A 25,830-nucleotide genomic window follows, 5' to 3' on the forward strand; every position below is an offset into this window, starting at 1 on the left:
TTTACACATTTTAACCTTCTAGAAACCTATTTACGAGATTCTAAACATTTAAAAAGTGCAAGCGAAAGTAATTTCTTTTTTCAAACTCTAAACTAGAATAATGTTGAAAAATAATTTCGGGAATCTAGATATCAGAGAATCTAGATCAGAGATATTAGATATACAAACTTGTACTCTATCGCAACAATTCTTCACTTCCGATTTGACAAACTATCACGCACGAACGCAGCATCGTTGCACATACGTATGCACATGTAGAAGCTCCGTCGTGCGCGATTGGCAGTCGTGGTTGTCGCGGCTTTGGTGGGAGATCTCAATAAAAGTCAGTGGCAGACTGATTATGATTCAGAGTGGCGGTGGGCTTCGGTACCAGCTCCGCATATTCGCGCGTTTCTCGTCGGTTCTTTTCTTCCTTTGACGCGGACACCTATCGCGTACACGGTGCTCTATCTTTTCTTATTACTGTCAGTCTTTTTTTCCCTCTTTTTCTCCTATTTTTTTTCCTTTTCGTCGCTCCACGATCGTTTCATCGAATTCAGCGGATCACCGAAAAAAGGTCTCTGTCGGTGAAAATCGAACGAGGTTCATGCGACACATATACGCGTAAAAGTCGAAGAATCGGAGCAACAGAACGAAAGAGCACAGGTGGCGAACCACCAGCGAGGAAAACGCTACGAGATCGATAGTGTTGTGGCAACCACGTTTCAAACCACTCTGCTAGTCAGGTATAGTTGCCGGTTCGCTGTCAGAACTAGACTGAAAACAGGTGTTTTCGCTTCGCGAACAGAATTGGTACGAAAGGTACATCAATAGCTCCCTAGTAGCTCTCGCGTGCACAATTTATCCTCAGCAGAAATACTCAGCAGAATAGTTGAAGTCGGTTGATTTAGGATGAATCCCATCTGACATCGCGCTTTGCGACTGTCAAGGTATACAATAAGGGTGTTTCCGGGAAGCACGTGTGTATTCAGTGTCTCCGAAGGAAGGGGATGTAAAGGAGCGAGCGACGAGCAGCAACTACTGTGTAGAAGAGAAGAATCGCGGTGTACATTAACATAGCAAAGACGTAGTTTGAGATTGGATCGAAAGCAACGTTGTCGAAAATATGAGGTGGAGCAAAATTGTTTCGCGACTGTCAAGCATCGACGGCTACCTGACAACGATAGCGTTTCTCGCTTTGTGCGCGAGTACGGAAGCAGCGCCGCTCAATGTCATCAGCGACACCACTGCTGCGGTAAGTATAGAGATTTTCCAATTTGCAAAGTGATCTATGTAGATGAATGTGATTTTGGGAATTAAATTGATTCCGCTTTACTTCGATATTGTACGAATTACATGGTATGTACTAGAGTATGTATTACTAGAGTATGTATTACTAGAGTGGATCAAAGAGTAAGATTCTATTACGATTTTTATTTATGCGTAAATTGGATTTATTGTGTTAAAATAGAAGCTAATGATTATTTTTTAATACAGTCTTCGAGAAGATTGACATTTATCCCACCTTGTTGGCGGGAATTTGAAGATTCCCTTCCAGTCAAAATCCAGCTTTTGATGGTTAAATCATTCTTCAACAGCATTCTGTACTGTTTGCATCATCAAGGAAGAAATTAAAAAAAAAACTTCTGTCTAGAGATGCCTTTTTCTTGTAAATTCTAATAATGCCAGACTTCACTCTATACAAAAAAATCATTTTTTAATTATTTGATTGAAACATTACAAAGTATCCTTAGTTAAGATCTGGTTCTTTCTGATTTTCATTTATTCAAATGTTGAAAAAACATCTGGGAGGGAAACGATTTCTAGATGATGCAGGTGATGACGGTACAGAATGACTCTTCGAGAATGATTTAATCATCTCGAGAGCCGGATTTTTACCGAGAGGGAACCTTCAAACTCGTGCCAAGGTGAGACAAATGTCAATTCTTCTCGAAGCATATATTGAAAGATATAACCGTCAGTTTATATTTCATAATAAGTCCAATTTATTTAAGTAAATAAAGTCGTGAAAGGAGGAACTTTACTTTTTGATTCAACCTGTATAGACTACGCAACAAGTTATGTAGACTATGCGTCGAGAGAGACTTGTGGGGAGATTTTTTATTGTATGCGGACATTCGGAAGAAAGAAAGAAACGGTCTAGAGCCATGCAATCCTCATGAGATGCGTCACAGATGAGTAATGCAAGATCGCGCATTGCAGTCTTTTTGCATTGGTACGCGTTGTTCCTTTGATTATAACGAATAACATTCGAGGAAAACGTTTATCTCGCTGATATCCGATTATATATATCGGACTATCACTCGGATATGCAATTTTGCTGTATTTATTATGCTTTATTAGCGTGACTAAGAAATTGCATTTGAAGATTATTATATGAAAGGGAGCAAGAAAAAAGAGAGATTTTCATTTCTCACTTCTATTATTATACAAGTTTGAATGCGTTGTACGTATTAACGTTTATTATGAGCTCTGTTTTAACCACATATTTGGCTTGATAACAAAGTATTTATCGGTCGAAGATTAACTTTGATATTATCTGGTGTTCTTGAATATACAGGAACGAAGGCTTACTTGTTCGACGAATCATCGATTTTAAAAAATTGTTATTTTAAATTTGATTTAACGAGCATTCCACTTGATTTTTAAATCAATCAAGGACTAAAAAAAAAGAGGAAGCTGAGACTCATCGATCTTTATATATATAAAAAAATAACAATATTTAACGATATATAAAACAATATATATAAAACAATATAAAAAAATAATAATATATAATAATAATATTTAACAATTCATAATTATTACGTTACAAGTCAACGTACGTTTTGCTCGTTTATACGGTAAACTAAAAAAAGTCGTTTGCAACGTCAGACATTAATTATTGCCTCGACAGGTACGCATATTCAGTGAGAAAAAAACGTATGTATTTCTCTACGCATACACACAATCATGTCTGTAAAAATCATTATGCAATAAATAAGCTTAGACACGCTCGGAACAAAGGTGTCTTGTTGCTTGAAATAGCTTGTATTACTCGAAGAATAAGGTAGGATAATAGGAAATTGACGAAATTCATTATCCGGTTGATCTTGACGATTTGATGCTCCAGTAATCTTACTTCAGCAATATGCCAAGTCATCGAACCGCACGCGATATCTTTCCCTCGTTCTCTCGTAGATTATACTAGGAAATTGTACATAATGTATATGGCTCAACACGGAAATACACCGTACCACAGAGATCTCATATGTTGGCCTTCGTCATCGCGGATCCACAGTCCGGACACGGACCGGTCGTCATCGGAATATTAACGATCCAATCATAGATATTCTCATCGTCACTCGATCCAGCAATCGTCCGTTCCTTTTTTTTTATATTTAAGCCAGTAGCGAGCTCTGCCTGGCATTTTTCCTTCCAATCGCGTGCCGATCGTAAAAAAAGAATCTCTAGTAGAGGAATTGATTCGCGTTTGCGGTTTTAGTGTCGCTGAAATTACCAGAAATCTTTCCCTTCCGCCATTCAACAAGCATATATGTAAATAGCGACAACATCGTCGTTAATCAAAGACATCCTATGTATACGAAATCTAGCAAATAATAAATGATGACACTCGTCTGAGTCGGAGATAACGAACGTACGAAAATTACGTGTTCTTTAAAATCAGATATACGTGGCTCTTTGGCGCTTTGATAGCTTTCAACAGAACAAAGCTAATAGAGGCGACTCTTGCTCAAGTCCACAAGTACACTCATTTATTCTCGAGCACGAATGATTTGTTGCGTATCAGGCGCGTGTGGGCAAGAAAGACAAAAGTTATGATACGCATGACAAGCTCGCGGAGACAAATACCTGTTGATAAGACACGCAACCACGTCCAACCAATAGCAACCGTTATTGTCATAGATAATAATGGTACTTGAACCGTCCCTCTGATCACAATTAAATTATTATTTTCGTATTAAATATTATATACAACAAATCTCAATTATATCGTAGACTATGAGAAAAATGAATCATACTCGGTAAACGTAAAAAGAAATAAATGAAGGAATATTCTCAAATTAATCATATATTTGAATAAAAAGTTACTAATTTTGATGGTATTAATATTTTGAATTTCGTTTGTTATTTTTATGTAAATTATACAAGGCAATCTCTTCTCAAAAAAAGCTCTTGTAGCTTACCTCGAGAGCTTTTCAAAACACTATAATAAAATATTTTCTCATCGAGTACTTTTCGAATTATGAGGCTTGAAATAATTTCTTAATTTTTAATATTCATTTTTCGATTATCTTACCTTAATACTTTTATGTACAAAATAATGAGAGGAATCAATTGGTGTAAAGAAAACATAATTGTTTCGAAAAAAATATATGTAATTGTTAATTGCAAATTACATATTTTTTCTTCGAAACAATTATGTGTTTTCTTTCCACCAATTGATTCCTCTCATTATTTTGTACATAAAAGTATTAAGGTAAGATAATCGAAAAATGAATATTTTATGATTTATATAAAATTAAGAGATTATTTCAAGCCTCATAACTCGAAAAGTACTCGATGAAAAAATACTTTATTATAGTGTTTTGAAAAGCTATCGAAGTAAGCTACAAGAGCTTTTTTTGGGGAAGAGATTGCCCTGACACCCTGTATACACAAGATTGCATATTATATCGGTCGCGATATAATATGCAAACCAAATTATCGTGCGCATGCACTGTATGATTATCACGTGCTTAAGTGTCTGATTTCTTTGTGAAACCACTATTTCTATTTCCGCGAACGTATCTCTGCGATTTATGCGTTTTCCGACACGTGGAATCCACACGTGCGCGTAATGTGCGTTATATAATATGCGCTAGCCAGTAGTTACTGTAAAAGATTGTTCCGGCTACAAACTGTACCGTACCTAACTGTTAGTCTCGACTTAAACATCCGTCTCTTAAACGTTCTGTTGATGTTGCACGAGTGCATCTTGCAGTGTCGCGTTGTTTCGAGTCTTCTCAAATGAAAAGAGATTCTAAAATTAACAAGCGCATCGACTTTTATACGTATTAACATCGATTTGCATTGACGCGACGTTGAAACTCGAAACTCATCGACGTATGTCTTATTGACAAGAAACAGGAAAAATTAGCTATCGCATTTGTTTGCTTCTCAATGACTCATATGATGCATAGACCTGAATCGTCTTACTTATGAACCGAACTATCTTACTTCCGCTTGTCGACTCATTTTTTAAGATTTTTTTTTAATGGATTTTTCGCTTTTGTCATTTGCCAACCTCGTAATTTAATCATAGTGGAAATACTTTTTATTCAATTTGAATATCCTGCAATCATAAACTTTATGAATATTGACATTATTCAACTCTTGATCAGATTAGGTCCAATAGGTCAATATCGTTGATTTGTAAAGGGTTAATATGATCAATTACAATAATATTATATGATAGAGTTAATTATTCTCTGAATCGAACATAATTGCATAAATCAAGCACATCACAGTCTTGTTGCTATCGACGTAACATGTTTAACATTGCAATCTGCAATACATATAATTATGATAAGTGATTAGTAAAACTTCGACAAACTATTTATATTTAACTCAATATTCTTTTCATGATTCTTATCTTCTTTTTCTTTTTAATTTTGTGAAAATAACATAGTTAATTATTATAGTTTTATCTACCTCTTCTTTAAATCATTATTCAAACTTGTTGTTCAAAATTTGATATTTACGTCGCCGTTATAAAGCATAAAGATTACCGCGAAAGAAGAGAAATTACATGCATGAGAAAGTATTATATATTGTACAAAACAGCAATGTGGAGATGGTCGGAATTATCCTTTATATTCAAACAACGTCTAGAAGAAGACGCGAAGGCGTAGAATATTAATAACGTTTGCGTCGACAAAGACCTCTCCAAGGCCGGCGTGCTGCTCTCTTGACGCTTATGCACTCCTTCCTTTTATTTTACGACCGACAGCTTGTAAAATTTTTCAATCGAGCGGCACTTGATATGTCAAAAGAAAATTACTTCTCTTCCAGAATCGTTCTCTAAAAATTGATACGCCCTTTTATGTGAAAATTATTTACACTTCAAAAAATCAAAGTTTCATAAGTGACAATAAATTCCTGATATTTATCAATCTATCGTAACCAATTATCGTTAATCACTTGTTACAAATATTTCTCAACATTAGGAAATCAATACATGCACACAATTCTTATTTCATAATTGAAAGATTAAAAATGATAAAAAGAGTTGTTACAGGAAACCATATATCAACGCTTGAAATAAAAAGTCTATAAATAATAAACAAAAGTCTATAAATATATATTCAATTATGTACGGATTATTTGTTTCCAAGCAATATATAATTACTGCAAAATTTACAATTCAAACATCAAAGCAAGTTTCACAAGTGACAATAAATTCCTACTGATATTTATCAATCTACTCCATCGTAACCAATTATCGTTAATCACTTATTACAAATATTTCTCAACATTGTAGGAAATCAATATATGTACACAATTCTTATTTCATAATTGAGAGATTAAAAATGATAAAAAGAGTTGTTACAGGAAACTATATATCAACGCTTGAAATAAAAAGTCTATAAATAATAAACAAAAGTCTATAAATATATATTCAATTATGTACGGATTATTTGTTTCCGAGCAATAAATAATTATTGCAAAATTTACAATTCAAACATCAAAGCAAGTTTCACAAGTGACAATAAATTCCTACTGATATTTATCAATCTACTCTATCGTAACCAATTGTCGTTAATCACTTATTACAAATATTTCTCAACATTGTAGGAAATCAATACATGCATACAATTCTTATTTCATAATTGAGAGATTAAAAATGATAAAAAGAGTTGCTACAGAAAACTATATCAACGCTTGAAATAAAAAGTATAAATAATAGTATAAATAATAAACAAAAGTCTATAAATATATATTCAATTATGTACGGATTTTTTGTTTCCAAGCAATATATATTTGCAAAAGTATAAAAATAAAGAAATTAGAAGCTTGATTATATAAGATCAATGCAAGTAAAGAAATCAAATGAATTTTTTTCAAAATTGTTACTCCCACGCGATATCCTGTGAGCACGTTAAAATGTAATAATCATTTTACAACTATGATAAAAAGACATTTCATTTTATTTCATTTTTCCTTGCATTGCAAGACAACACTATCTTTATGTTAAATTAACCCGATAAATTCGTTGATTATCTTTTTGTCTAGACAAAGACTCATGCTTTTACATTGCAGACAGTTATCTATATTGCCAAGGTAGTTCTAGAGATCTTATTCACATACACTATATTTTTTTATGTGAAAAAGGAGAATTTATTTAAAAAATTTGACGTACGCACACACACACGTGCGCGATTGTAGATATGAATATAATAAAAATAAATAAATACAATTACAATAAGATAAGCTTAATAATAAGCTAGATCATGCGTAAGATTATGGAATCGTAAAAGAATTCGTTAGAATCGTTTAAATTGCATTTTGTACTACAAGCTAAAAGTTTGGTTGATGAGGAAAGGCGGACTTGTACGACAAACTAGGCGTTATCATCGATAACGTGATCAGATAAAAGATTGTCGCGTGTACATAAACGGAAAAGCATACGTAGCTCTAAAAACATAGCTTTTAATTTAATAAATTTGTAAGATAAAATAGCTAAGCGATGTGTTATAAATGATATGATAGATAATTATAAAGAAATTTTTCCCGATATTGTTCGAATTAAATTTATCGGCGCAGCTAATATGGCGGACATGATTCTGGCCGGGATTCGGAAGACACGCCATGTTCCGTTGAGATAAAGTTACTCGATTTCCATTAGCATAGAACACTTGGCCTTTGCGGTATCCTCTGCTATCTATTAATCGTATACAAGTCGACCCAGATACTACTTCGGCAATATTTGACATCAAATGAATCTTTATATATAAACAAAAAAAATTAAGATGAAGATAAAATAAAAATTAAATATATAAATAAAAAATTAAAATAAAATATATGTGATTAATATAAATAAAAAATATATAAATAAAAAATTAAGATAAAATATGTGTGATTAATTTGATAATCAACATTTTCATTTTAACATCTCAAGCACCAAAGATTTATACTATTAGGAATTAATAAAACAACCTCCTTCTATGTAATTTGGTTCTATAATGCTGTTGGGAAGATATCACCTGAAGATTAAACACTTTTGGAGATTAAATAAACTGTGGTGGAAGACGGTAATTATACGAAACTGGGCTGCACATAACGCAAAATTGCAACGATTGAAAATTCAGGTCATGGAAACAACAAACTTGTGTTATAAATTTATGACATTGTATGACAATATTTTTGCTTACTCGAGAATATTAATATAATTAATATAAATGAGAGGAGAAAAATTTTTGCTTTTTTATGTATTTAATTACACATACATGTTTGTTTTCAATAAACTTTTCGACGCGATTTCTATAAGTCTGCATATAATACTAATAGCATAAACGACACTTGATGTAGACTGTACTTTGAAAGAAATATTATCTACGTGGATATCTACGTCATATCTTGAACAACGGATTCAAGGTAACCCGGACATAAAACGTTTCGTGCTTAAGGCGAGTCCTGCTGTACAATTACAACGACAACAACATACATAGATTACAAGCTTGTGCAGCATTTCTATCAGAAATTCGCCTGTATGAAATTTGCCTGTCATGCCGGATATTAATTCGTAATGCAATAATATTTAAAAAAAATAAACTCATACAGTCATTCAGTAATGTAATTAAACGATGAGCACTTAATTGTGTTTTGCAGAAAACTTATACGATATAATTTAAAGAAATTATGTAATTACATAAACAATTTCTGCTTATAATTAATCATCGAGGATATTCTTTTTATCGCGAAAGAAATTTATATAATTTTAGATAACAAAAATAAGAGAAAAAAAGTTTAAAATGTAAAATGTAGAGAAATAATATACGATTGCGCATTTAAAAAGTGGCTCGTTTTTTATAATGATGCATATTATAAAGATTTATGATTGCACACACTTGGCAAAATATTCTGACACGATTTTCATATAAAATATTGCAATGAAAGTTTCTACAAATATATATTATGCACCTTTTCACGCGATTATATATTATATATTCGCAATACAGAAAGAAGTGTATGCGTGCCATCTGTATTCGAGGTTTAAATAATTATATGTTATATTTTTGTTGTCTTTTTTACGAATTTTGTTTTTTTATGGCGAATCGTTACTACGCGAAATATTCAAAATTTGGGCAATTTAAATATGTGAAAATATGATGCATTTTATGATGCTTGTACATGCACTTACGTGCGTGACTGAACATACACGCAAATCATCGTAATGTATTTTCCCAACCCGCAATTAATTGAAGACAATCGCTTTCGATCGACAATCAACATTCATCAGGAAGACCTTGAATTTCAGACACCTCAATCGTCAATTAATACACCGACACGCGGCGCTGAGCCAAGTCACGATCGGATTCGCGGAAAACCACTTGGCTGATTCAATCGCACCGTAGTGTATCGTATACTTTACATGTACGCAATGATACGCACACATACATGTACGATATATATACACGGAGAGAGAGAAAGAGAGAAATAGCGAGAAAGGAAGGAGCCCATTCACGCATGATACATGCATAAGAGAGAGTGTGTGTGTGCTACGTTCATTCATAAAAATCTCGACCTTCGCGGAAGCTTACTTGCCTGAAGTAGATTATAATAAAAATTTGTCAATCGTAGGATTTCATTGAGTCACTTGAGTTCCATTCATCCGACCGGAATAAAAGACGGTTGTCAGAAATTAAGAGTTAATATTCTTCATAATAAAGAGAGTCTCAATTTTATAAAAATATCCTTATTTTTTATAAATCTTTATTTTATAAAATATCTTAATTTTATAAAAATATTTCTCAATTTTATAAAAATACCTCTATCAAGATAAAATGATTCGTTAGTTTAAAAAAAATTATTCTCTATTAAATATATCAAATCGCAAAATTTTGTAACAATGTTTTTTTTAAAGAAAGAATAAAACTGAGGTTAATCTCTTTTCATTTATATTTATAATATTTTAATAAAAAAGATAATTAATTGCGAAAAAAAGTGAATGTTTATAAAAATAATCTCTACCCAAAAATGTAAGAATCAATGATCTAAAGATTGCACTCGGAAACTTTACTGCCTAGAGTGACAAGGATGTGTGCAATTATCAGCGCAAAAATATCTGAATAAACATACTTTTTATGCTCAATAGAATGACTCACGCCATAACTTTACAGTTACGCTTATTTTCCCTTACTGCTTTATTTCATGCGAATGACAAAGTCCGATTGTTTCATTTTACAATTAATACATCTACACATATAATTATCATACACACATCATAATTTCGTATTAAATTACGAATACTTAAATTCATCTTAAAAGCTTTCTTCAGTTAAAAAAAAAAATTAATTCTCACACGATATATGATGATACAAATAAAATACGATGTAAAGGTAAAAGCATCAAATCTAATCTTTTTCTCCAGCAAATATACATATACTGGAATTCAATGCACGATCCAACCAATGGAATATTAATTAGACTATGTAAATGTGATTAAATAACAGTAAAGTCTCAGTAGAGAAAAGTCTCCTTCTGCTTGTCTAATTTACAGTCTAGACATACTATATATTTTGATTATTCTCGCGTGACTTACTCGCTAGACTCTTTTGTACAACAGTGATTTGCGCCGAGTAATTTTGTCGGGCTTCCAGGACTATCTAGTATAAATAAAGGTTTCGAGAGCTTTAATAACATCTCTCGGTCCTCTTGTTTTAATTAAAAAATTTAAAACTACTCCGATATTATCAAGTATATTTTTTATATTTTTTTATCTAAATATTTTGAATATATCATGATAATTCCATTATATACATATATGTACATATGCGGCTACTCTTTGTAAAAACAAAATCAATACAGAGGTAGCCACGAAAGAATACACGCGATAGCAGATCGATTGGTTAACTTTCCACGCAATAGAAACGGTTGATTGTCAAGATTGTCATTTTATACGAAACTAGAACACTAGTAAGTTAGGCAAACGGTGCTCTTCATGATATAAGAGATGAGTCAGTTTTAAAGAGCTAATCTCTGTGCTTGGAATATAATGTCGTATGAATTGATTCTAATGCCAATTTTCTGCTCGTGTATCATTCTTACGACATATCTTCCTTTGCGCGGGAAAAGAGCACGACTTGTATAACATCGGATCTCGTTATATGTTTATATTTTATATAGTTTTATATAGTTATATTTTATATAGTTTATATTTTAGGGTGGTAGAATAAAAATATATATCACGTACGATCGGTAAGATTTGCACGTATGTAAAATGAGAAGCGAGGCATGTATTGACAAAAATTATTCTGTAATCGCGCAATTATAATTATTAATCAAAAATAATTATTGAACAAGATTGACAAACGAAACTAAGGATTTGAGTAAATTTACACGTGGATAAGACATAGATATCTTTAGTTGCTTCACTTTCGAAGCTCGTAAAACGTCAAGGTTACATTGTGACACAGAGTTTAAAGGCCGATTCTTTGCAAAGTGACTAGATTTTTCTACTTGTGATTTCACTTTATGATAATGTAGTCTTGAATAGAAATAAATAAAAGATATTTTTGGATCACCGAAATATGCACGTACTAAAAAAGCAATATCCTCATGTTTGGGCACAAATTAACGCATATCCTGAGGATACAGGTGTTTTAAAGGGTACTTTTCTTAATGTTGCAGAATTATTTGGCGCAATACGGATATTTGCCGCCAACAAATCCAGAGAGTGGTGCCTTCTTAAGCGAAGAAAAGCTGACGGCAGCGATAGAAGAATTTCAAGCTTTCGCCGGTCTTAACATAACGGGTATGTTATATATATATTATTTGCTTAAATTTAATTTTAAATGTTATACATGTAGGGGAGAGTAGTAATTGTGCAAAATTTATTACTGGGTCAGTTGATGAACGTATCCTCATTGATGACTCACGCAGAAAATTACAAAGGATGCGTTTATTCAACGTCGCCAATGTATCCATGTGACTCAAAAAGAAAAAAAGCAAGAATAGCAAAATGTGTGAAATTGTAGAGGTACAATCATGCGTGCAATATGTCAAGTTGCCTGAGGAATGATAACAGTAGGTGGTTCCCTGTCTATAGTGTAATAGCGATGATTCAGAATTCAATGAAATGTGACCGAACTCAATCCGCGGCGTTTCAGCAGTGACTCATTACTTGTAACACCCGCACCTTTCCCTCCCCCTCTCTCTTTTTGTCGCGAGAAATCATTGTAGAAATATCATTATGAAATATCGATTAGAAAAGTACGCAAGAAATCTTAAAACAAAAACAAAACAAAAAATTGCATTTTGCACAACTGCGATTGAATATTATCCCAAAATTTCTCAATAATTTCAAGTTTATTAAGAAATATAATTTCACACATTTTACTATGTTTTATCAAATGTAGGCTACTAGTAGCTTAAGGAAATGCATGAAAAAAAATATATAAAAATAAAAGGTGGAAAAATGATTCGACAATATTTCGCACAAGTTTCACCAGTCATTAATGATAGTATACGAGAGTCCATGGTAGGCTAGAACAAGCAACGGAGTCCAATAAAAACCGAAGGTGAACGGAAGAATGATCTAACTGTAGAATTGTAGGCCATCGGCCATAATCGTACGCATTGTTGATGCATCCACGATCACGAAAAAAATAAAAAGAGGAGGAAGAGGAAAAAAGACAAAAAAATAAAATAAAAATATCTTTAGTAATGATTTTCATTTTCACTTCGCGATATTACTTTTAAAGATCGTAAACCATGATTCATTTATGTATTCGTTGCGACAAGAATTTTTCTCATGATAAGGAAGGCGGGAAGAAGTAGTCGTGATAGAATGAATTTATAAAAATTACGAAATATAAGAAACAATACACGTAAGAAGTTTCAAGGCCGCTTCGTGAGATGAGATACATTTCTTGCAAGATTGTAGCCCAGAAAAAAAATATAATCCCCGTCGCGTATCGCGCTCCGAATCTTTGCGGCAACGATGAATCTGTAAATATCGAGTCGCGTGACCGCGCTGCGAAACTAGTGGTAGCATATGCACGAGTTAAGTCTCGTATTACTATGCATATTATGCATACATGCCTGAGAATTTAGTACGTGCACGGGGTTCGCGACAATACATGTATACACGTATACACACACACACATATCAGCGTACCTACCTACGCATAAGAGATATAAACTGGTACACGAAAATATATGCACACACGCCAACAGGCCGTACTTCAGAAGAATCAATATACGCGCGAATCCAGCCACTTAATCACTTTTATCACGCACATTACTTGAAGATGATAGGAAATAATAAGACATAAAACACGAGTTATTAAGAAGTAATAAGTATTTCGAGTTCTAGAGACTGAAAACAAATAATATTTATATTCAATTTTTCGCACGTTTTTGTTCCAGGTGAATTAAATGAAGAGACTGCTAAACTTATGGCTACACCAAGATGCGGTGTTAAAGACAAGGTTGGGCCAGCTACTGATGGAAGGTCGAAAAGATACGCTCTTCAAGGTGAATGAAATAATTGACGTACAAAGTTTAATCTAAGATTTAACAACGATTACGTCATGTTTTATCACGGAATCGAATAATAATTTATAAATAATTTGTTACGATGATTGGCAAATTTAAGAAAGTTTAATGCAATCTGGATTGCGTAGACGTAACCGCAGGATATGATATAACTTTACGTTTGATCAATTGCAATCGATTATCTAACTCGACGTGGACATTTGTTATAAAAACCCATCAATGAAAAAGTGTGCATAATTCAAAGTTTATTGAATATTAATAACTCGGCTGTTACGAGATTATGGAAAGAGAACCAACGCGTTAGATCTTATTTAGATCTTATTAAATATAAAGATTATTTCACGCTTTACATTGCGCGAATTTTTGTATTCATTTTACGAATATACATTCAACTGAGTCGCGCATTCCAACTTCCTGCTTTGTCTCGCTACTATTACGAGTCATTGATATAGAGTCAGTCACCCTAAACGGGTCATGCGGATCTGTATCATGATAGTGGTTCGTCGGATGTTCTAGATGCATTACAAAGTCGCATACGAAGTTGACAATTGCATTCCACGTATGTACCTCGCTATTTAATGATGAAAGACGATTGGCCATATGATCTTACATCTGGGGAATACCTTGTGTTCGAATGAAAAATGTGCAATCAGCAGATATTTTGTAAATATTTATAGCTAGGTATAGTTCACTCACATTTATATGCAAGGAAATATAAATCTTTGAGACATGAAATTGATTCATTGACATTGAACAACACTTGGATAAACGATCCAATTGCTTTGGTCAAGCCGTATCGAAAATAAAGGAGTACCGCAAAGATATTCTTATGCGCGACACTCATACACTATATCATCGGAATAACAAAGCGTATGATTGTGCAGCTTCGAGCTAACCGTGACTTTGAACCTAAGCTACGCGCACGTGCTCTTCATGTTTCAGTGAACTTGCTGTTAAGTTCGGCCATGCGTGCATCCTACAGAATGTCTGTCGCAAAATTTAACACCTAGCGGTAACCTAATGTTTCTAGTTTTTCATTCTTTCGAATTTCGCACAGCGACGAGCGAATCCTTGCGTAACTCGTTGCAAACTATGCACGGTATCATAATTATCAAGCATATATATATATATAAACAGCTGTTGCATAAACGGTAGCTTTGTAATCGTGATGAGCATATAACACGCGAGCTGTGATTTTTATTCCTACATCATATAATAAACAACGAATGCGTGATGACACAATGATAGCGTGCCAGGCTGCGGATTCCGCAAATTTATACGTGAAAAAAATAGGAACATTACACGTGTATGCACAGAAAAAAAATAAGTGTCAAATCAAAACCAACGCGTTCATTGTTTCGTATATACGCAACAATTTATGATCTTCTTAGAAGAATTTAATAATTTTAAATTTCAACAATATTATTAGTTAATTTTTATTAATTATTATTATTAATTATTATTAATTAGTCTTATTTTAATATTGTAATTGTCACGAATATACAATTATTCAATTCTACTTATTATACTTATTATCTCAAGAATATACAATTATTTAATTCTACTTTAAGAAAATTATCTTTGATTTAAAAATGTTATTTTCTATCTAACATTGTTTCTTTTCTATTCAAGAAAATTAAATCTTAAATCGTAAGAATATATTTTTCTTGATTGAACTATATAAAATGGCTTCATTCAAGTGAGCAATTATATTTTTCTTTAATTAACGCAATATAATCTCATTTCAAGATTTCCATGTTAAAACTAAATATATATTTTCAAAACAAGAATGTCCTTTTTTTCTGTGTGTCCGATTCCTATGACGCGGAATCGCGATGCCGCAAATAAATAGTGCGACAGCGTAACGGATGTGCATGTGTACGTTATAATAGCCGAGGGAAACCTGGCCTAGGAAGCTGACGCGACAATAGCGCTGCGATACTATTAAACAAAGCAAATGTGCCATTGTACATGCTTCACATATAAAACTTATACTTTTTCTCGTCCAGGGTCCAGATGGCGTACAAAGAATCTAACGTACAAGCTCAGCAAGTATCCGACTGGTCTGAACAAACAGGAAGTGGATAAAGAAATCGCGAAAGCCTTTGGCGTTTGGTCAAATGAAACTGATTTGACATTCACCCGCAAATCGGGGCACGAAAACGTAAGGCAACAAAATACTGTAATAGAGAAATGTATAATTTATACATAATATAATTTATATTTTCTATATTTATATACTCGAGGATCATGATATATTCTCTAAGGTCTGGGGTTCTTGTTTAGGTTCATATCGAAATTAGATTCGAGGTAGGCGAGCACGGAGACGGTGATCCTTTCGACGGACCTGGTGGTACCTTGGCGCACGCGTATTTTCCCGTATACGGTGGCGATGCTCATTTTGACGATTCTGAACGTTGGTCTATCAGAAGCTATCGCGGTACCAATCTCTTCCAGGTCGCGGCTCACGAATTTGGGCACTCGCTCGGCTTGAGTCACAGCGACGTCAAGAGCGCATTGATGGCACCCTTTTACCGCGGCTACGATCCGCACTTTATTCTAGACCAAGACGATACTGCCGCTATTCAGGTATTTACATTTCTCATAAATGAGAGATGACCGGCGATTCAAGATTACACAGAAAAAAATAAGTGTCAAATCAAAACTTATATACTTAAACTAACGCGTTCATTGTTTCGTACATACGCAACAATTTATAATCTTCTTTGAAGAATTTAATAATTTTAAATTTCAACAATATTACAGTCTTATTTTAATATTGTAATTGTCACCTCAAGAATATATAATTATTTAATTCTACTTTAAGAAAATTATAATCTTTGATTTAAAAATGTTATTTTCTATCTAACATTGTTTCTTTTCCATTCAAGAAAATTAAATCTTAAATCATAAGAATATATTTTTCTTGATTCAACTATATAAAATGGCTCCATTCAAGTAAGCAATTATTCAAGCAATTATATTTTTCTTTAATTAACGCAATATAATCTCATTTCAAGATGTCCATGTTAAAACTGAATATATTTTCAAAACAAGAATGTCCTTTTTTTCTGTGTGCTGAATTTATATGTTTATACATAGAAAAAAAATAAGTGTCAAATCAAAATTTATATACTTAAACTAACGCGTTCATTGTTTCGTATATACGCAACAATTTATAATCTTCTTTGAAGAATTTAATAATTTTAAATTTCAACAATATTACAGTCTTATTTTAATATTGTAATTGTCACCTCAAGAATATATAATTATTTAATTCTACTTTAAGAAAATTATAATCTTTGATTTAAAAATGTTATTTTCTATCTAACATTGTTTCTTTTCCATTCGAGAAAATTAAATCTTAAATCATAAGAATATATTTTTCTTGATTCAACTATATAAAATGACTTCATTCAAGTAAGCAATTATTCAAGCAATTATATTTTTCTTTAATTAACGCAATATAATCTCATTTCAAGATGTCCATGTTAAAACTGAATGTATTTTCAAAACAAGAATGTCCTTTTTTCTGTGTAGCCATTCAATATGTGAAAAAATACGGTAATTTCAGGCTTTATACGGGGAGAAAACCAAGCATATACCACGAGGTGGATCACCTCACGGATCTTCGCCGCCTGCTGAAGAAGATCCTGAATTGTGCAAGGATCCGAAAATCGACGCAATGTTCAGTACTAAAGGAGGCGAAACGATTGTATTCAAGGGTACGCACATGAGTTAGAATTTCTTGATTGTTAGCGTTTAAGTCTCGTCAAAAACGTACAAACAATATGAATACCGAATATTACGGAATTTTCAGGAAAACACTATTGGAAATTAACAGACTACGGTGTAGCTAGTGGCTATCCTAGACTTATTAATAGCGCGTGGAAAGCGCTTCCATCAAATATAGACGCTGCATTTACATACAGAAATGGCAAAACTTATTTCTTCAAGGTAAAACTGTTTATCGAGAAGCTAAGATAAATATACAAACTTATACTTTACGTATTTGTGCGCCGTAAATTGTAAATTTTATCCACCTAATTTATTCGTCAACAACTGTTTGTTGTTTCAGGGTACGCAATATTGGAGGTATATTAATACGACTATGGACGGTGATTATCCAAAGGAAATTAGCGACGGTTTCACCGGTATCCCCGATCACATTGACGCGGCTACCGTATGGACGGGAAACGGCAAGATTTACTTCTATAAGGGTACGAAATTTTGGCGCTTTGATCCGGCGTCGAAGCCACCAGTGAGGAGTAATTATCCTAAACTTATTCAAAACTGGCAAGGTGTCCCGGATCACATCAACGCAGCAGTAACTTACAAAGGTTACACGTATTTCTTCCAAGATAACGCCTATTATCGATTCAACGACCGAATGTTCAGGGTATGTAACTTAAAAAAGGGATATTGAATTAAATTTGTATTATTTCCTGTACTTTCCTCTATGATAATATTTGTTAAGAGTCTCATTAAACTTGAAGCAATATCATAGTAACATGATAATAACACTGTAATAATACATGCTCTCTCCTTCTTTTTCTTTTTTATAATTTTACTTTAATTTAATATAATATATTATTCATATGGGATAAAAGTAAGAGTAATTATTTTTGATTTACCAGGTGGACGATGCTGATCCCGCCTTCCCAAGATCGACGGCGTATTGGTGGTTTGGCTGCAAGTCCGCTAATAAAGGGACGCTAGGTAATGATCTCTGGCCATTCGCATTTGCCAGCAATCTGGACGTGGCTGACAGTGACATGCACGACGATTACAATAATCTTGACAGCGTCGGCGACATCATCTTAGACGCAGGTACAAAATCTTTCAAATCCTGCCTAGCCTCGTAAAAAAATTGAAGATGTCCATTAATCGCGCTACAACATTTATGAAAATATTTCTTGAAAGTCTTGTAATCTAATTCGAAAAATATGTTTTTACGCGTCTCTCCTTTTATATTCAGTTATAAATATAATCCTTTATCGACGAATAATTATATAATTCTTACTATATTATAATTATTAACTGTCGTAAAAAAATAATACGTAATAAAAATGTTCCAAGAATAACGAGATGAGTAAGTTTCCGCGAATCTGCATGAATTGCACATCCTTTAAATTAATGCTCCGGAGAATCTTGCAACAATGAATACCTAGTGGTTCGTTCCGCTCGTTTTACTTTGTTGAAAATAATCAATGTGAACGAAACTGAAAATAATTCCCCTAATACAGAGGCAGGCAGGAAACGCGATATTAAAAAGATTTTCTCGTGCACCTGGCTATTACGATACTAGGGCTACATCGCGAAAAGAGACACGTGCACGCGATACTTTTCTAAAAAAAATATCAGATTTAAATCTTCAATGACTGTGAGTTGTTCGAATACAATAGTTGATGTATATAACACAATATTAGAACAAACCGGTAGATTGAAATTAAAAGATCTTTTGCAACGTGTGTGTCCTCTGATATTATATATTATGAACATCATGATTCATGATTTCATGATGGTTCTTTCACATCTCGTGTGTTTTATCAAGTCATAAATCGCTAAAATCTGATGCGACGCGGTAGATAATATTGTTGCATGATGTGAAAAGTATTTCGCGGACATTATCAAACATATCACGTAATTCAAGAGGGAATATACACATATCCGCACATTTCGATGCATCGGAAATTGCGAATTCTGAAGTATCGAAAAACAAAATAAAATGTTTACGCTCGATTGATCTACATAAAAACATTCATAACATTAATTTGCGGGTTTTAATGTATGGTGTGTGATGGCTATTTATATAATTAATATAATAAACTAAAGATAAATAATCACGTTGAGAGAAAAGTACAAATAACATTAATTAATATTGATTAGTTTTGTAAGGAGATTATTTATCGCTTATTATTCATACGCTACATTATATTTATACATTGTATATAAAGCACCAATCTATCATTGATTAACACAACCATTTTTATCGCCATTAACCATTTAATCGCCATTCATAAAATTATGTCATCATTATATCATTATGATTTCACATATTTATCATTTTGAATCTAATATCTTCACACATTGTTGATAATCTCGTGACGTTTTTACGCCAAAGCCCAGAGTATTTATTAGCCAGGCGACGGATGAGAACAGAGTTTTATTTTTAAAAAGATCACGACATCGAAAAGTAAACGATGATCGAAAACTCGGTTTGTGTCATCGTCGCCACATCCAGTTTGACAAGACAAAAAGTAAATATCATATGAGTAAGACATTTTTCACGTTTCCTCTCTTTTCATTTTTGTCTCATTTACACGGACAGCTTTTATTAGCACATTACAATTGTTGTGGGGTTGTAGCGTACTAAGCTTTTTCTCCTCTTCACGTACTCTAACTTCATCTCTTTTACACGTGATTTTTATTTTATGTTGGGAAAGTAGTATTATATTATAAAAATATCATTTTGTGTTGCATGAACCTTTTCCTTTCTTATCATGGCTCACAACTTGATTGTTACATGTAATGTATAGTTAATCAAATAGTTAATCGTTACACCAGCACCAATTTATTTTAAAATCCATACACATAAGGATACACGTGCACACATCTGCACACAAATATGAAATAAGATCTGGTGCATGAGTAATCATTGCCACTGGCAGTTGCGTTGTTTGGAACTTAATATTGCATAAAAACATAAAGGTTTTCGACTTGTTCCTCCTAATCTAACAATGTGTTGACACTTACGAAAAACTCCCCTCCAGTTCTAATCTTTATCTGTTTTTTTAAATTCTTTTATTGATTTTATTTTTGTTATATTTTATTCGCACAAAAATTCTTCTTTATACGCACGTTACGTATAATTTTACTTTTTCTAATACATACCTTTTCGCTATTTTCTCGAATGTTCGACGTATTTGTCGAGATTTAATGTTCTGGAAACACGGCATGCATCGTAAGTTGCACATCTTTCCCTTTTCTCTCCGACCTGTAATTCATTGACCAGGTGTATAGAGGGAAAATGCACACATATACACACAGTATTATTAATAATTTAAATTTTCCTATCTCGAATTTGTATGCTTTCCTTTGCCCCAATATGCCTCTTATTTATTTTCTATTTTATTATTGATTATTTAGAAATCTCTGAGAAGCCATAAAATATTTTTTTCTTCAAAATTTAATGCACAATTTTATTTTTTACATACAATTATTGTTACTTTTATATTATATTTATTTTTTCATTTCGTTTTATTTAAATATAGATTTGTTTTACTAAATACATGATAGTTCAATGTAAAAATGTGAAAAATAATTCACGCAACTGATATATGTGTATATATATCATGTGTTTGTTACTTGAGATGTGTATATATATATGTATATATATATATATATATATATATATATATATATAAAATTCATATATTGATATTACTTACGTACAATTGATGAAAAATCTTCCAATGAAATAACTTTCTGTAGACAATAATTTCAACATATTTGATACGACACTTTATAACCGCACTTTTACGCTTTTTTATATTGCAATAGTAAGAAGTTTTAATTTTCAATTTAAAATATCCGACTGTTATGTATATTGGATATCGCGAACTTTTTCTTATATACTTTTAATATATTCAATTATTGTCCGATATATAAGTTTAATTCTTTACTTCCACGCACTTATTGGTAACATAAAACCTATAATTCACAACGTAACATTAATATGAGCAAGTAATAACCAGATGATGATTCATAAAATTTGAGGAGATTTAGCCTCTCGAGCCAAGACGATCAACCACCCGCATTAACCGGGAGCAATCGCCTTTTCCAGACGACAACAATGTACATTCCGAATTCGGGAAAAAGTGAGCGGTCGAAGCGGCACGTCCCACGATCGGTACACGCACGCGCGTGTCAAAATCTCGATTATTTACGCGCAGAAAAATCAAATATATAGTTCCAAACAACAATGGCAACTGGCAGCGGCAACCGAGAGCAAACGACCGACGCACCGCGCACTGTTTGATCGGCACAGTTTCGCGCTGTCAAACACGCGCATGCGCACGATCAATGCGGCGCCGGCGCGCCGTCCAATCACGTTGCTACGCATGAGACCACGTGCTACTACGATTCCAATTTCAACTCGACAGGAGGAACCGACGAACTCGTCACGTCGTCGAATCACAATCATGCGGACTCTGGAGCGCCTGAAAATTTGTCGATTCCAGCAGAGAAGACGTGGCAGCTTCTACCCAGCATCATGACCGTAATTGTTGCGAGATACGTAGTGTCTACGTAAAAGATAGAGATCTTATAGTAATTGTTATAAGGTTTCCAGTTTTAATGGGGGTATGCGAGCGCTGCTCCGAAAAACGCATCTACCGTGATAAGTTTTGCGGTCGGAATCGTTATCAATGCGGCGATTTAGGAAAATTAGCGCCCTTCTTCCCGATAATTAAATAGATAGCTAGAAAATTGTGAGCAGTGTCATCGCCAGCTAAACCGTTAAACTGCGTGGCTGCGCAAGCGCATTAATTAAAAATGATTCGCGCAGCTGTGTGTGGCGCGTATTTTAACTTGCACACGTTCTGTTATAATTGCCAGTGCAAAATATGTATACGCGAGAATATATATTATATTCTGTCTTCGAGTAATGTTTTAATACGCAGGACATTCTACACTGCCTATTTATTCGTGTATCCATTTGCAAAGACTTTGAACATTGAAAATGTTCGGAAAATTTTACGGATTTCTTGGAATTCTACTGTTCCATTAGATCACGCGATGTATAAAGGATATGCGACACTTTGCGAGAGACATGACAATTAATGATTAAAAAGTAATGATCAGAATTCTGACTGACAATACTATCGAAAATGTTTCTCGATTAAAAAAGTATTACATGGGTATTATAGATTTTTTATTTATTTATATGCTAAAATATATTTTCTGTATACTTATTATTTTTTCAATGTTAATCTACTTTATCCAATGTTTCATCATTTGCATAATTTGTCCACATTTATAAATATATAAATATCTGTAATACTCATGTCAACTATTACGTTATGTTACAATTATGCTAGGATAATTGTTATCTTATGTGCCTTACAAATATTTTTGTAATTTATACATCAAAGAGAGGATATGTAAATGTCAGATCTGTCCAAATGTAGCTTTTTTTGGAATGTCAAATCAAGTATCTGGTCACTTACATGTCAGCAATGCCAATTAGGCGACACTGTGTAAGTTTGAAGAAAACATTTGTTTTTATATAATGCTTTCTCCTAATGATTTCTCCTAATAGTAGCTTGTTTATCTTTGATTTTATATGCAATTATACATATATATATATATATATATATATATATATATATATATGTATATATATTAGATATTATTATCAATTAATGTAAATTGTATTAAATGGATTTCTCTGACATTAATAGTGCTGTGTGTGTGAGAATTTATATATAAAGTTCTTATGTATAAAGAGTTAGATTCTCAATTTTACAAAATGAAAGTGCACTTTAAACTGTATTTTACGAAATATATAATGTTATCTCTCTTCCTTAAAATAGAGAAAAAAAGATAGTCCAAGAAAAGTTGTCAAAAACTGTCTTCACTGTAACCAATGATAAAAGATGTTTAAAACAAGTATTAATATATTACATATTTTCTTACATTTGAAAAAGTGTCTTAGTAATACTGTAAGTATTTTGACCAGTACTTAATTGTTAAGAATTACTTTTATGTATATTATATTAGCAGAGTAAAATGAGAAGCAAGAAAAGCCTTGTACTTTTTATTCTTTTATTTGTTGAATAAAAGAATCTCTGTAAAAGAGAAATAAAAAAAATTGTATTTATTTTAAATTAAATTAAAACTAAATTGTTACTTAATAACATATGCAGCTCTAACATCAATTATATGAATTCAATTATACAAGGTCTTTCTTTATATTATTACTGACTTTAGGGTGTTAATAGTTCATTGAAACTTGCCATGTTATTATGTCGCGCCCTGAATAAAATCTCTATTGTATTATATTCTTCACTGTCATATAAATAGCATTAATTAATATGTATTTTTATTTTAACTATTGTATATTTTTAATTAAATATTCAGCGTTACAAAATTTATACTCTTTGTTTAATATACTTATGTTACATTATTGAAAGAAACTAGTACTTGTATAAAATTATCACAAATACATATTTTTTCTTTTTGATTCGTACAAATTTTTCTTTAATATTGGCTTGTATGTTAGAAGCTTACCGTAATTTTTAAGTAGCTGTTTTTAAAAATATATAACGTCCGACAATCGTAAATTATTCTAAATAAAATTTCGATCGCGATATGCAATCTCTTTCACTAAATCATCATTATTTCTTGCAAATTCAATCAAATCTCTGAAAATATAGCAAAAAACAAAATAAAATTAATTAACCATGATAATTTAAATTTAAAAATAAAGTAAGGTAAGGATAGAGGATATATAATTAGATATTTTAACATCATACTCTAATTGTCTTTGATCTGCATTTGTAAAAATAGGTATGTAATGAATCCATGGTTTCATGGCATAATAGTAAAATTCAGTCCATTCGTTGCCCATGTGGAAAACTAACGAACGACATAAAAACAAATTGTCTAAATAAAACTGCCATATCTAGAAAATTAAACAAGTGTTTATATGTACAATGTGACTCTAAAGACACGTTTGACACCGATGGTGTATGCAAAATATCCTGAAATAATATTAAAGTTTATATAATAATGTTATAGTCTGCCAATATTTAATAATGTATAATTTGATAAATAACATTATGTAATTATATCTCCTTCCATGATTTTTGGTATATTGAGCATCCACTAAATAAGGTTTATTGCGGCTTAATGAAACTAAATTATCACATTCCGAATTTATTTTGAAAGAATACTTGATTTTCTATTTCTCCTATGGAATTTCTGAGTTTGATTTATTTAAAAGTTTACAACGTAGATCCCATTTATCTAGACCATGAGAATGCAATGATAGCAGGGCATTTTCCCAAAATGCCCATGATGAATACATAATATTGCAATGTCTACGAATATATTTTGCAAACTTCTCAACTTTCATTACATAGACAAATATAACTTAATTGCATAAATATGTTTAGTAAAATCCTCTGGATTGATAACAAATAACAGAATCTCTCACTTTACTAAATAAAAAAATAAGCATCGCATTATCAAAATATTCACTGGATTGGGGATAATCTCTGTTTCTATTTATTAAATCTATATCTGATAAATTGCCAATTACTTTTCATAGAAAATGTTCTTCCAGCACATCTGGCTGAAAACATATAATACTTTTCTTTGCACAATTTTCCTCTAATTATTTAATAAAATATACCTCTATTATAATTATAATAGAGTTTAATATAAATAAAAAACAGAGGAGATCGATATTACTTTACTAATGTAGATCAAGATATTACAACCACCTGTTTTTTGCAACAATTATTTCTTCGCTTATGACCCTTTATATTTAAAAAGACTACCATACAATGACATCTTTAAAGCAGGAATGCTTTGTATTATTACTTTCTTTATAATTTTATTCTACATCTTGAATCGCCATCAGGTATTTTTAATATCTTTGTTGCTATAGAAAGAAGCAATATAAATTGGATTTTACATTGTCTCTTTTTTTATTATATTATCATTACAAATATTTCGAAATTATTGCAATGAATTTTTATCCAACGTTGATATACTATAGAAATTTGTAAATGTACACAATATATTAACGAATTTTACAACTGATTTTACATACAAGTTATCTTTTCATTTCTAATTACCATGCTATCTAACATACCCTCTCTTTAGATTATTCTAAATTTATTTGAATTATTATGGCCTGTCGTATTTCTTCGATCCCCTCCCCCAAGATCGTAAGAACTTGATGTGCTTCTTCCTTCTTCTGGAGTCGGAATATTTTCTATGGCCATTTGTTTTCAAAAATTCTTAAAGATGTTCAAATTACTGAACTACTCCTTTTCT

General features: G+C 32.3%; 1 protein-coding gene and 1 long non-coding RNA gene across 8 annotated transcripts; one reads left to right on the plus strand and one right to left on the minus strand.

Moving 5' to 3' along the window:
• The first annotated feature begins 335 nt into the window (after positions 1 to 335).
• Positions 336 to 24,007, plus strand: LOC145976472 (matrix metalloproteinase-14-like). 7 transcript variants are annotated; one of them, XM_083107585.1, is made up of 10 exons: positions 336 to 1,234; positions 11,893 to 12,016; positions 13,633 to 13,740; positions 15,771 to 15,925; positions 16,048 to 16,350; positions 17,336 to 17,486; positions 17,582 to 17,718; positions 17,840 to 18,160; positions 18,399 to 18,591; positions 21,927 to 24,007. In XM_083107585.1, exons 1-10 carry the CDS (start codon positions 1,106 to 1,108, stop codon positions 22,073 to 22,075), a joined length of 1,770 nt encoding a protein of 589 aa, XP_082963711.1. In that variant the 5' UTR covers positions 336 to 1,105; the 3' UTR covers positions 22,076 to 24,007. The 7 variants fall into 7 exon arrangements, with proteins under 7 accessions (XP_082963711.1, XP_082963715.1, XP_082963713.1 ...); XM_083107589.1 differs by having other exon boundaries at positions 18,399 to 18,480; XM_083107587.1 differs by having other exon boundaries at positions 21,541 to 22,067.
• Positions 20,432 to 22,037, minus strand: LOC145976473 (uncharacterized). The gene is made up of 3 exons (XR_014440244.1): positions 21,213 to 22,037; positions 20,656 to 20,758; positions 20,432 to 20,547 (listed from the first exon to the last, which is right to left on the minus strand). It is a non-coding gene; the product is annotated as an uncharacterized LOC145976473 (long non-coding RNA).
• Positions 24,008 to 25,830: the final 1,823 nt, after the last annotated feature.

The sequence above is a fragment of the Camponotus vicinus genome, unplaced genomic scaffold, assembly GCF_025532165.1.
Source record: "Camponotus vicinus isolate PSW18456_S1 unplaced genomic scaffold, iyCamVici1.0 SCAF_8, whole genome shotgun sequence".
NCBI lineage: Eukaryota > Metazoa > Arthropoda > Insecta > Hymenoptera > Formicidae > Camponotus > Camponotus vicinus.

Coding starts and splice junctions, on each gene's coding strand:
- LOC145976472 (XM_083107585.1), top strand. CDS start 1,106: ATGAGGTGGAGCAAAATTGTTTCGCGACTGTCAAGCATCGACGGCTAC. Junction 12,017..13,632: donor CGCCGGTCTTAACATAACGG/GTATGTTATATA, acceptor TTTTTGTTCCAG/GTGAATTAAATGAAGAGACT. Junction 17,487..17,581: donor CGAAACGATTGTATTCAAGG/GTACGCACATGA, acceptor CGGAATTTTCAG/GAAAACACTATTGGAAATTA.